The sequence below is a fragment of the Otolemur garnettii genome, unplaced genomic scaffold (genome assembly GCF_000181295.1).
Source record: "Otolemur garnettii isolate 467f Iridium unplaced genomic scaffold, OtoGar3 scaffold00114, whole genome shotgun sequence".
Lineage (NCBI taxonomy): Eukaryota > Metazoa > Chordata > Mammalia > Primates > Galagidae > Otolemur > Otolemur garnettii.
This window is the reverse complement of record NW_003852509.1, coordinates 5,871,896-5,885,955: the sequence shown is the minus strand read 5'-3', so window position 1 is coordinate 5,885,955 and position 14,060 is coordinate 5,871,896. Positions and strand designations below refer to the sequence as shown.

The window sequence follows — 14,060 nt, the reverse complement described above, 5'->3', positions numbered from 1 at the left end:
GGGGTGGAGGTGCAGTGAGGTGCCAGCTGTTTCCCCGTCTGCTAGTGAGTGTGGGGTGGGGTGGAGGTGCAGTGAGGTGCCAGCTGTTTCCCGGTCTGCTAGTGAGTGTGGGGTGGAGGTGCAGTGAGGTGTGCAGCCTGGCCCTCCTCTACCTGCATCCCTAAGACGACACTGGGAGAAAATCAAGATCCCCAGCTGGCCAAGGGCCAAAGTCCCTAACACTGCAAAAGGCAGAAGCCTGATGAAGCTGCGGACTCCAGCCCCCTAATTTCCACTTTGGCCCTGCACACCACACTTCTTGTGAAGACACCAAAGAGAGACGAGTGGGAGGCACACAGTGTGCCAGCAACAGGGAGCCAAGAATGCACCCCAAAGACCCAAGGAGGAAAAACCCGCTTAAAAGCAAATTTGCTTCTTAGTGCTCATGCAAATCAATTTTTAAATCAAACTCAATTCTGCTAATATAACTTGTTCTTTATTTTCAATTACATGTCTTTACAGGGAAAAGTAAGCATTTATGTTAAAGGTGAGAACTTCAAGAAGAATGAACTTCAGACAAATTTAGTATTTATTTTGCATGATTCAAATTCATAACTGGAAAATGCTTGTTCCCATCTATGCTTCATAGCTATATTGCCCAGTAGCTACCTCGGGAATTTCTCATATATCATGAGGGTTAACTTGTCCTCTATGCCTTCAATGGTTCAACCCCGGGAGAACTAGAAACTAATGCATTAGTATTGTGTGCATGTGGTGGAGGAACAGAAGTGAACCCAGTAGTGGTAACTGAGGTGCCACACTGCCAAGGGCTTACCAGTCTACATACTTGCAGCATCACGTGCATTGACATGTGCTGACCCATTTAACTGTAAGCATTCTTATTCCCATTTTACAGATGGACAAACTGAGGCACACAGGGGCCAAGGGCGGGAAGGGCACCCAAACCCAGTCTGCACAGGCTACAGTCTGCACTTATACCCACTAATGCCTCAAATACCATAAAGGATGATGGGAGACAGAAAAAAAATACCAAAGGCAGAAAGCAGCAGAAGGAAACCACCATAAATCTAAGGGCTGGTCAGGTACAGGTAATAGCAATGGAAGCAAATGACTTTCTACATAACATTTAAATTTCAAAACTAGTGAATTTGTGGCCTTTAATTTTACAACTCCCAAATTTTAAAATGTTCAGTTATGGAACTCCAACTAAGTGGAACTTGTAAGCTGACCCAACAAAAATACCCCCTAGAAAATCTAAACTCTCTCTTCTCCCAGCCCCGTAGGTCATACTGAGGTCCCCTTACCAAAGGATGGGGGGCTACTCCTTTGCAGCTCCTGCTTACTTAGCTCTGCCCCCACAGTGAGCTAAGTTCTCATCTAAGTCAGTTGTGGACATTTTCAGTCATACTTAATTTAACCAAGTGTTACATAAATGGTCAAAATGTGAACAAGGGCGGCACCTGTGGCTCAGGGGTAGGGCACGGGTCCCATGTCCCAAGGGTGGTGGGTTTGAACCTAGCCCTGGCCAAAACTGCAACAGCAACAAAAAAATGTGAACGAGAAAAAGGGAGATACCGCTCCTATGATAACTAAGTTAAAGGCTACTGGAAAGACTAAGTAGTGGTCACTTCTACAAATTATCGCCTGGTTGTGGAATTGAGATACCTACAGAGATGAGAAGAGAGGGCTGTGATCACACAACCTAGAAGTCTGCTGTTGACTTGCCACTGGAAACTGCAGAGCAATGATGCAGGAGGTGCTGCCCGTGAGAGTATGACGCTACTCTAACAAGGGAAGGCAAGGGCAAGGGTGAAATCTGATGTCCACAAATCCCCTGCACAACTTCCGCAATACTTCTGCTCTTTCATACAGGAAGACACAGCAGGACCTCCCCCTTCTGTGGACAGGAAGCTAAGTAAGAAGCTGGCTCTCATGTGGGAAGGCTAGAGCTTCAACACGCATCACCACCACAAGACCCCAACGGTTAAACAAGCTAAGGACAATAATTCCTCTAAGAGGAAAGACAATTAGTGAACAGCCATGAAGAGGGTGCTCAACCTTGCCAGCCATCCTAATAATGTAAACTAAAAGCAGCTCGACAATCCCCCTTGAGACCCACTGAAGTTATTAAAGCTTCTGGAGCATCACAACAGGTCTTCTTTATGGGACCATGGAGAAACCAGGGTACCAATAACAGCAGGTGGCATTATATATTGGTACAGTGTTCTGGGGACTGACTTGGTAAACTGCTATCAAGACATACCATAATATTAACAGATGAAATGATATAAAGTCTGAGATTTCCCTCAATGTAATCCAGAGGTAGGAAAGGAAGGGGAAAAAGAGATGAAAGATCAGATACAATATGGTAACTGCTAAAGCCACTGATGGGCACATCCCTGTATCATCACCCCTGTTTTTGTACATTTGACAACTTTTTATAACGTAAAAATTATAATTTTACTAATTTTAATGGTATCAAAAAAGTATGCCTTTGACGTATTAATTTAATAGGAATGTTCCTTGACTTATAATGGGGTTACATCCTGATAAACCCACTGCAAAATGAAAATGCATTTAATACACCAGCCTATCTTAAATGCACTCAGAACACTGACGTTAGCCTATCACTGGGTAAAATCAATTAAACACAAACCTATTTTACAATGAAGCGCTGACTATCTCATGTACTTTACGGAATACTGAACTTAAAGTGGAAAACAGAATGGTCACAGGGGGACTTGAAGTATAGTTCCTACAGAGGGCATATTGCTCTGCACCACCTTAAAGTAAAACATTTTGTTAAGCTGAGCCATCCTAAGCTGGAAAACGTCCCTATACAGAAATACACGCTAATACATATTCAACAGGAATAAAAAAGAAAATGCGTAAAGATGTTCATAGCAGTACCACAACAACAACAAAAAAGCAAAACATGAAAAGAAAAGGTTCAATATACTGTCCAGTATGATAAAAGATGCAATTACTAAAAATACTTATAATATTACACAGCACTCTGAACAAGATACGATTTAAAACTCAGACTAGAGGCTCAGCGCCTATAGCTCAACCGGCTAAGGCTCCAGCCACGTACACCTAAGGTGGTGGGTTCGAATCCCCAGCCCGGACCCGCCAAACAACAATGACGGCTGCAACCAAAAAATAGCCGGGCGTTGTGGCGGGCGCCTGTGGTCCCAGCTACTTGGGAGGCGGAGGCAGGAGACTCGCTTGAGCCCAGGAGTTGGAGGTTGCTGTGAGCTGTAATGCCACGGCCCTCTACCCAGGGGGACAGCTTGAGGCTCTGTCTCAATTAAAAAAAAACAAACAAACAAAAAAAAAAACTCAGACTAGAAATAAAGGGCATGGTGGCTCATACCTGTAATCCTAGCACTCTGGGAGGCCAAGGCAGGTGGACTGCGTGAGCTCATGAGTTCAAGACCAGCTTGAACAAGAGCAAGACCCTGTGTCTAAAAAAATAGCTGGGCATTGTGGGAGGTGTCTATAGTCCCACCTACTTGGGAGGCTGAAGCAAGAGAATCACTTGAGCCCAAGAGTTTGAGGTTCCTGTGAGCTGTGACACCCTGGCACTCTACCAAGTGTGACAAAGTGATAGTGTCTCAAAAAAAAAAAACAAAAAAAAAGGGCAATGTGTGATTACAAGGATAAAATATTTATATGGGCAAAGTGCAGCAGGTTGTCAAATAATGTCATTTTGTTTAATGTCATCTTGTTGTAATAGCAATTGCGGGGAGCAGGAGGATCAGTTCCCCACTGGAGTCACTGTCTTTGTGGGTCCAGGATATTTCTCCCATGCCTGAGTGGGTTTACTCCAGGTATACCAGTTTCCTTCCAAGTACCAAAGATATGTTTGTTAGGTGAAAGAATATGTCTACGCTGTCCCTGCCTGAGTAAGTGTGGCTATGTTGAGTGCACCTGTATGGAACAGTGTCCTGTCCAGGGCTGGTTCCCACCATACACTGTCTAGCCACTCTCTGCCCTAAACTAGAATAATTGGATAGATAACTGTCTTTATTAATCTTTTTTAAATGTACATATAGGTCACATTTATTTCAATGTTTAATATTAGAAGTGTTTTGGTCTTTATTTACAAATTTGGTGATGTTTTTGTGGCCAGATATACACCACAGGAACTTAACTCTTATTTATATTAATTAGCTTATAGTAAACTGGTTTTGTTACATGTTGTTTCACTTAAAGCTTAGAGGTTCCAAGAACCTATCAATCACTTACCTATAGTAAGTGAGGACTTACTATAATTCAAAGAAAAATACTTCTGGTCAGATCACAGGATGAACAAATATTTAATCTATCGTGATTATTTATTATTATTTTACTGGTCTTAAACTTGACATAAAAAGAAGTCAAGCAATGCAGAATCCTCCAAAGTTACTGCCAGTCAGGTGAACTTGGATCAGATTCCAGGAGTAGCTGAGCACTAGAGGTATTTCTCTATTTCTACTCAAATACATCACCTCTTACAGTAGGTGCTAAATGTATCAGAAGCCAAAGGAACCATCAGATAAAGGACACCATCTAAGAGTGTGGTCTTGGGGCCCCCAGCTCCCCGCCTACTGCCTTTGCACTGTGCTAGTTGTCCTTACAACCGGAGATAGTTTCTCTCCTGTAGACCCCTACATTCTGTCTGGCCAGAGGTCTGGTTCTAACCTGTCCCCCAACATACCAACATGACATGCCCCACTGCACCTGCCCTGCCCAATTTCACCAGGGCCATCAGCTACAGCTCTGCCCTCCCTTCCTCCTCGACCACTCCTGTCCTACGCAGCCCCAAGCTGTGGCCAGCATTCTCTCAGGCCTCCGCCCTGCAGCCCCCTTGCTCAGGACGTGACACCACCTACATAAGCCACTTAGTTACACTTACTGTTTCATGGGAAGTGAAAAATCAGAAGAACACATCCAAAGCCCAGAATAAATGCCGGGCCTCCACTCCACTGTGAAATAGATCATTACCTCAGTCATGACAACTTTCCAAGAATCTTACCAGAAGCAAAACACAGGTGAAAAGGTTACCTCTCCTCCCTTAAAACGGGCCTCCTACTTTGGGTGCTTCTTAATAAATGAACCCCAATATGTCAAAATTATTTTCTTGGGAGCTAATCTGGATACTATAGCAAAGTTCTAAAAATCAAGCCTACTCTAGCTTGACTTTCTCTGTGACTTAGCACACTGCTAAGCAGTGTGAAAATAGAAAAGACTTATTTTAAGAACAGCAGTAGAGTGATTTTTAGTCTGTAATCAGAAAACGTAACTCACTTAACCTTAAATAAAAAATAAAAATTCTTTAGGCTTCGCTGGTCTACCCAGTGAAGGAAGAGAAGTAGGACATGGAAGACTGGCGCGAGTTACCTGCATACGGGTACTGGTAGGGCACAGCATACGCTTGCCCATTGGCAGCATAGACAACCTGAGTTCCTGGTGGGTATGCACCACCGTATGGACCATAGCCATATGCCTGCTGAAAAGAAACAGGTCTGTTAGAAAGACAATTTTGAAATCCTTGATAATGTATTAAAATTAGGTTTCCAGGTTGTAATTAACAACATTTAACAGTCAATAATAAAAAAATAAGACAGTGTTATGCCCTTTTTTTAAAAAAATTAGTTTAAAAAAATTGTAGTGACTCTATAATCACAGTCCACTTTCAGGCTGTAGAAAGAAGGCAGAAAAATACAACCAAAAAAAAACTGGACTTACAAGAGATTTGGATTTTAATTCAGTGGAACCATTACTTTGACCTTAATTGAGTCCCCTACCTAACTAATTTGGCCCTAAACTGGGATCTGCACTGAAGACAATTGACTTGAGAAAAAACTCAGACTCAGTTATCTCAGGTGAAATAACAGATGGAGCCTGTGAGAGGCTTACACTCAGCCAGCAGCCAGCACGTGCGGCACCAGCCCATTCTCCTTACATCTCTTTATTCAATCAAAAATCATAAATCATGCTGACAGCATAATGCGTAAACTTAATTTGAGTTATTTAAAGCAAGGTGCCTCAAGCAATCATTAACAATCAGAAGGGAAACAAAGGATTTGCTCATCTGTAAAATGATCAGATTGGACTAGGCACTAATAAGATTTATCCAAAAGCAGTATTCTCTGGGTGAAGTCAGGTCAGAAGCATAATGCTCCCTGGCCCAGTTTCAGCAATTCTAAGCAAAATATGGAGGATGAAGATGCCGGAAGTACCTGGGCAGGTGACTCATGGCTTCCCAGCCACTCAAACCTACGGAGGGCACAGCAGTGAGGGGGTGACTAAGCAAATGACTACATATACATGAAATACCCAAACAAAGTCCAGCTTCCTTATGCACTGAAGCGTGAGAGGGAGCAGACAAGCTTACAATTATACTTAATGTCATCTATGACAAGTGTCCTGACAGAGAAGAGAACAGGGACTGTGACCAGGCCAATGTGTGTATAGTTCTAAATCTGTCATTTTATAAATGCAGGAGATAAGCCTCTTGCTTCTGGAAGGTGGAGTAGACATGTTTTCCCCCTATTGCTCCTGCTAAGTACAACTAAAATCCCTGGATATTATATATAAAACAGATACAAAAGACTGGATGGTGGACAGAAGGCAGCCAGGGACTTTAGGACCTAAAGGAGGACGCATAGTGAGTCCCCTGGGTTTCTCTTTACCTTCATGTACCCTGGGTAACAGAGAAGTTGGCAACCTAAAAATGCCAATCAGTACAAACAAGAAAGGCCCAAGACGGGCCTAGTCTCCTGACCAAAGAACCTAAGAAAGCAAGGCAATCTAGCAAAAGACAAATTTTTAGACAAAAATCACTTGACTATAAGCCAACATCAGAGAAACACCTGAAGGCCCACCTCTACTCTCAGAAGCAAAAGCCAAGTATGAAAGCCTGGACTTCCATGCTCAGCAAGCGTTAATAAGACACCTCTGGCCTTGTAATCCTAACCCCCTGGGAGACAGAAGCAGGTGGATTGCCTGAGCTCAGGAGTTCAGACCAGCCTAAGCAAGAGCAAAACCCTGTCTCTACTAAAAATTTAAAAAAAAAAAACTAGCCAGGCTTGGGAAGCTGAGGCAACAATATCCCTTAAGCCCAAGAGTTTTAGGTTGCTGTGAGCAACCCTTCAATGAAGGCAAGAAAGTAATACTGTCTCAAAAACAAAACAAAAACCAAAAAAGGTACCTTCTCCAAATATTGTCAGAGAAGGCTGAGTGCAAAGCTGATAATTCATCCCTACCAGATGGAAGACATCCCCATCCCACCCCCTGGTGTCAAGTAGCAATAAAAATCATATTTGAATAAAATAATCTTTAAAATGAAAATTAAAGGCTCACATCTATAATCCTAGCACTCTGGGAGGCCAAGGGAGGTGGATTACTTTGGCTCAGGAATTCAAGGCCAGCCTGTGCAAGAGTGAAACATCATCTCTACTAAGAACTGAAAAACTAGCTGGGCACTGTGGTGAGTGTCTGTAGTCCCAGCTACTTAGAAGGATGAGGCAAGAGGATTGCTCAAGTGCAGGAGTTTGAGGTTGCTGTGAGCTATGATGCCACTGCATTCTACCCAGGACATCAGAGGAAGACTCTGCCTCAAAAAAAAAAAAAAAAAAAGATTACCTACTGTATGAGGCCATGTACACCGTTAAAATGACAAAACTACATAGCTAGGAACAGATCAGTGGTTGACAGAGTTAAAGAAGGGGAGGGAGGATATAAAACCTTTTATGACTGTAAAAGATTACTGTAGGAGTGAAGAATTCTATAACTTGACTGAGGCGGCCGTTATACAATCTATACTTCATAAAATGACATATATTAGACATAAACAATGTTATCAATTGCAAACTCCTAGGTTTGATTTGATCTAACTTGCAACAGAAACTAGGTGAAAACTACATGAGACGGTGTGGGAGTCAGGTTTGTAGTGTAGTTTAGGCCAGGCATTCCTGGAGGACTTGTTGACCAGAGCCCAAGTTCCTCAAATCCCTCAAGGCTAGCAATAGCCTGGTGGTCTACAGAGGATGCCTGGCACCCGGCAGCGCTCATGGCTAGAATTCTGGGGTCCTGTTGACCACAGCCCAGATCCTGTGCCCCTGTCTCCCATTTTTTCAGGCCCTACAGAAGGCTAAATTGTTACCTGGTAGCTGAGAAGAGAATGCCTACGTAGCAACCAAAGATTACTATCACCTGAGTCCTGCCTAGGCACAGATGGAAATGACTGAAGTGAATTAGGCCAGTTTATCCCTAAACTGTAAAGTGTAAATTGTAATTCGCACAGTGTGCCTACGTGATTTTCCTTTCCTTTGTTTCTCTTCTGATTGTTAATGATTACTTGAGGCACCTTGCTTTGAATAACTCAAATTAAGTTTACGCATTATGCTGTCAACATGATTTATGATTTTTGATTGAATAAAGAGATGTAAGGAGAATGGGCTGGTGCTGCACGTGCTGGCTGCTGGCTGAGTGTAAGCCTCTCACAGGCTCCATCGGTTATTTCACCTGAGTCTGAGTTTTCTCTCAAGTCAATTGTCCTCAGTGCAGATCCTGGCAAGAGCTGTAGGGACCCAGGCCCCAACAAGACTGACTATTCTCCCCTTGCAACTTCTTGTGAATTTATAATTATTTCAAAATTAAAAGTTACCCAAAAAAGTAGGGTGCACCACATAATAGACTGACATACATACCCATGGACAGTCAGCACCCTAAGGACTGGGGGTATCCCAGGTACTAGGCATTTTATTTAAAGTTGTTTTTTTTAAAAAAAAAAAAAAAAGTTTTCTTACTGATTGTAAGAATTGAAGTAATTCACTACATATAACTTTAAGTCATCAAAATCTCATTAACCAAAGCAATTATGATTAACATAATTCATCTTGGGGCCTATCTTAAAAACAAAATTTGTTTAACATAAATAAAAATATAAAGTAGCTGCTTTTTTTCATGAAAGCAACACCCAATAAGGAATCATCTGTTTACAATGAAGAAAAAGGTTTAGAACAGTGGTTCTCAACCTTCCTAATACCATGATGTATTTTCATTGTTACAAAGGGGTCACAACCCACAGGTTGAAAACCGCTGGTTTAGAGAAAGAAATTTCTCTAATACTGGCTCAAAATTTAAAAATGAAAATACAAGGCCAGACGCAGTGGTTCATGCCTATAATCCCAGCACTCTGGGAGGCTGAGGCAAGTGGATTGCCTGAGCTCAGGAGTTCCAGATCAGTCTGAGCAAGAGCGAGACCCCATCTCTAAAAAAACAGCCAGGCATTGTGGCAGGTGCCAATCGTCCCAGCTACTTGGGGAGCTGAGGTAAGAGGATCATTTGAACCCAAGCGTTTTACGTTGCTGTGAGCTATGATGCCAAAGCACTCTAGCCAGGGTGAAAGTGAGACTCTGTTTCAAAGAAAAAAGAAAGACCTCAAGCTTCACTCATGTGGATGCTAAGGTGTGCGCCCTACCTCAGGTGTCGGTGTGGCATACGCCGTGTACGGAGGAGGGGAAGAAACCACAGCTGTCTCATCAGTCATGACCGCAGAGCCCACATAGGCCTGTGAGAGAGAGAAGAGGATGAGAGCGGGAAGCTGCCAAGCTTCTGCACTGCTCAGTGATGCTGTGCATACATCCCTTTTATTTAGCAAATAAAAGTTTAAAGGACAAAAAAATTACAGCTCTCTGAGAACTAGGAAACTCCTGTTAGTAGAGTGGGAGTCCCCAAAGTGTCCTCACTCAGCCAACAAAAGCAGAGCTCTCACACCCCAGGAAGGCCACAGTGGTTAACAACCACTATTAACCAAAGTCTTTGAAAAGATGTTATACCATTCCCAACAATCTTTTTGTTCACAAATAAAAACCCTATAATGTGAAGTGTAGCAGTCAGAGATTCACTGTACACAGTCTGTTTTTTCTGTTAATGAAGAAATTCTTCATTAAATTAATCCCCAGTGGAAAAGAAATATATATGGGCGCTTTTAAATAAAAACAAACCATATAGCCAGGGCATGCCTGAAATCCTAGCACTTTGGAAGGCCAAGGAGAAAAGAACCCTGGGGGGCCAGAAGTTCAAGGCCAGCTTGAGCAACAGAGTGAGACCCCATCTCTCCAGAACAACTTTAAAAATTAGCCAGGTGTGGTGGGCGCCCATAGTCCCAGCTACTTAGGGGAATGAGGCAGGAGGATCGATGGAGCCCGGGAGTTTGAGACTGCCGTGAGCTCTGAGGACAACACTGCACTCTAGCCCAGGCAACAAAGTGAGACCCTGTCTCAAAAAAAAAGAAATCCATACTTTGGGATCTTGCCTCTAATTTCACCCAAAGAGAGGACTTGCATGAAAGAAAAGGTAACTGGAGCTGCAGAATAAGTTTAGGAGAAGAAATGGGCTAATAAGAGCAAACATTGACAGAACATTAACCTTTTTACTTTCTTTTCACACATGCACATACTCTTTTAAAACTTGACCTACAGAGATATTTTTCTCCTATAGAGATAAAGGAGATAATAAAATCCCATCTGGAGAACATGGTTACCAGTAATGCTGCCTTGATTCCTGACAGATAATAAAGGAGGCATTACTAGGCTCTATGACTGGACTTCACTGCCAGTGGCCTCCTAAGGCCAGAAACAGCATGAGAGACAAGTAGGAGTACAAAAACGTGTTGCTTCGCAAGGCTGAGATCCTGTACGTAAAAAGAGGCCCCAGTCGTCGTTTTGGAGACTTCACTGCAAACCACAGTGCAGATATTTGAGGAATACGAACTTTTCCAGAAAACACTAGAAGGAGCATGCCTATGTGAGGCAGCTCCTCCTGCAAAACATTTATCATGTTCGTCATCAGCCAAACCCGCCCTGCCCTGCTCTGCCTGCTCCTTCATGGATGGCTAGATGGCCAAGAAACCGTGTCTACTCAATTTCCCTTTCCAACCTCCTATTCCCCAATTGTTACCCAAAACCACCCAAAAATGTTACGGTTGAACGCCATTAGCAGCTTACTGTGTTTGTTCTGGAATCCTGGAGTGTAAATTTCCACGCCCTAGAGAAAAGAAAAAAGTATGCTAGTTGAAGCAATCTAACATTTCAATGATTCTCAAACCCAGGTTGGCATCAGAATTCCTGAAAAAAAAACTTGTTTTAAGAACTCCATCAACTCACTTGAGACATGCATTAGGAATATATGTACATTTTAAAATCATATCCAGATATGATTTATTGTAGATATATAATATTTTAAAACAATCTTTTCTAAATGTGAAATGTACAACTTGTTTTGTCAGTTCATGGCAAATCTACTTCCTTTTTTTTTATTTTGAAACAGGATCTCACTCTGTTGCCTAGGCTAGAACACAGTGGCATCATCATATCTCATTAGAACCTCAAAGCCCTGGGTCCAAATAAACCTCCTGCCTCAGCCTCCTGCGTATCTGGACCTATAGGCACACACCACCACACCAGGCTGATTTTTCTGTTTTTTATAGAGAAGAGGTCTGACCATGTTGCTCAAGCTGGTCTTAAATTCCTAGCCTCAAGTGATCCTCCTATAACTGCCTCCTAGAGTGCTGGAATTATAGGTATGAGCCATAGTGCCAGACTATTTCCTTTCTTTCTTTTCTTTCTTTTGGATTAGCCATTAAATGTTCCATGAGTAGATTTACATAGTCAGCAATTTTTTGCCATTAAGAATGCTATTTGGCTGGGCCTGGTGGATCACGCCTATAATCCTAGCACGCTGGGAGGCCAAAGATGGTGAATTGCCTGAGCTCACAGGTTTGGGAGACTGGCCTGAGCCAGAGTGAGACTCCATCTCTTAAAAAAAAAAAAAAAACTGCCAGGCGTTGTGATGGGAGTCCATAGTCCCAGCTACTTGGAAGCAAGAGAATCACTTGAACCCAAGAGTTTGAGGTTGCTGTGAGCTGTGATGCTATAGCACCCTACTGAGGGCAACAAAGCAAGACTCTGTCTCAAAAAAAAAGAATGCTACTAACATCCTTATTATCCTTGCATGCTCTATTAACATTTCTATAGGACAAATTCCAAAGATTCAAACTGCCAGGTCAAGAGATATAATTTATTTCATTGCATACTACCAAGGGGCCCTATAAAGAATCTAACCATCTCTACACCTATTAACATCCCCCTAAATAGTCACAAAAAGTAGTCACCTGAATCTTAAATCCCCCAAGTTTTCTAAATTGATAGGTAAAAAGCAGTCTCTCATGCACTTCCTCCTTCACCTTTTTTTACTGACCCTCTCTCCCTTCTCTCATCTTTATCAACTTTTTGTGTTTTATTCTCATTTTACCATCTCCTTGAGTTCAAAGATGAGCTCATTTATTTTCAAATGTTTTGGTTTTCGAATGAATGTGGAGACATGATACTCACTTTGCCAATGAGTATCGTGTTAGCCAGACTGTTCATAGACCATACATGGATTTTGTTGCCCTTTCAGGTGGAACAGTTTAGAATGGCCTTTATTCTGCAAATTCCATTCTATTGTTTCAGAACATTTATCTTGCACTAAATTTCTAAGCCTCTCTGTGCTTTCTGGACATCAATAATCTTTCTGAATTCTTTTAGTCTTTGTAGCACAACTCTGATCTTCTCTCCAAATCTGCGCTCTCCACCCTTTCCCTGAGTAACTGAGTATCTCCAGTCTTTTCTCCGTGCCAAGGAAGGCTATCTGCATGAGATTATAACGTGAATGGTGTGAGTGACAGGCCTTTCAGTACACCACAGAAACATAAATTCCAATCCTCACAGGGCAGCATATATTCTAATGAGGAGAGATGACAGCTGATAAATGTGAGTGTGAATGGGGGAGAGAGCATATCATTTTAACCATGGTGTATGGTGGCCAGGAAAGCAGGCTTGAAAACTTTGTTTCTTCTGTTCCTTAAGTTTTATTTTCCTCCAGACTAAAGGTTTTTTTCTAAGGCTTGAATTTTCCTTTTCTTACTGTTCCTTTGTGTATAATATTTGCATAGTTGTCATGTTTAAAAGGGAAGTAGTATCTACATTTCTTTTTGCTCTGATAGGGTACCAGCTATTTCTCCCCACACCCTTCCTACCCAATGTGTATCAACTGGTAGCTCCACCCACTCCACGCCAGCAACAGTCTGATGACTTGGTGTTAACACTCACTCACTATTCTATAATCCAAGGCCACCAGGTGGGAGAAAAGGAAACTTCTTCTGGGACTGAGTAAGTCCCTTCTGAAAAGTCTGGGTCCTACACTCTCTTCTGAGCACACTTCTTTGAATGTCTCATGCCAGAGCTCACTTCACCAGCTAGAAATTGTCCTACCTCCTGAGAGCCTCAATGCCTTCTAGCCCCCTGGGAATGACAAGTGCTGGGTGAGCCTTCCAGCCTCTAGTGAGGCACCAAGGAAGTCATATTCAAGGGTGCTGCCTCAGCTTTTCCAAAAAACACCTTACTCGCTTAATCAGTATCACTCCAGATGGCAGGATAGTACTGAAATTTGCAAAATTTATTATAAATATTTCATCTTGTTACTGTTTCTGAAATCTGGAGTGTGGTTAACAGAAGTGCTACGTCTTAGGAGAATCATCTTTCTTTCTTTGGCTATTTGCGGTTTTTTCTTTTCTTTTTTGGGGGGAGGAGACAAGAGTCTCACTTTGTCACCCTTGGTAGATTGCTGTGACATCACAGCTCACAGCAACCTCCAACTCCTGGGCTCAATTCTTGCTACCTTACCCGGATGCACCGGGACAGCCTGCGTGCCAACCAGGATGCAGACCAGGCCCTAAAAAGCCAACCCCTTGGCTCGGCGCCTATAGCTTAACCAGCTAAGGCGCCAGCCACGTACACCTAAGGTGGCGGGTTCAAATCCCCAGCCTGGACCCGCCAAACAACAATGACGGCTGCAACCAAAAAAAAATAGCCAGGCGTTGTGGTGGGTGCCTGTGGTCCCAGCGACTTGGGAGGCGGAAGCAGGAGACCGGCTTGAGCCCAGGAGTTGGAGGTTGCTGTGAGCTGTAATGCCACAGCACTCTACCCAGGGGGACAGCTTGAGGCTCTGTCTCAAAAAAAAAAAAA

The 14,060-nt window shown here is 42.8% G+C and overlaps 1 protein-coding gene across 1 annotated transcript in view; it reads right to left on the bottom strand.

Annotated features, from left to right (window-relative positions):
- The window catches only part of PLEKHB2 (pleckstrin homology domain containing B2), a 28,945-nt gene that overhangs the window by 833 nt on the left and 14,052 nt on the right, over nt 1-14,060 (bottom strand). The window contains exons 5-7 of the mRNA XM_003797287.3: nt 11,001-11,040; nt 9,473-9,562; nt 5,386-5,494 (exon numbers count right to left, since the gene is read on the bottom strand). Of these exons, the coding sequence (XP_003797335.1) occupies nt 5,386-5,494; nt 9,473-9,562; nt 11,001-11,040 (239 nt within the window). The remainder of the gene's footprint in view (nt 1-5,385; nt 5,495-9,472; nt 9,563-11,000; nt 11,041-14,060) is intronic.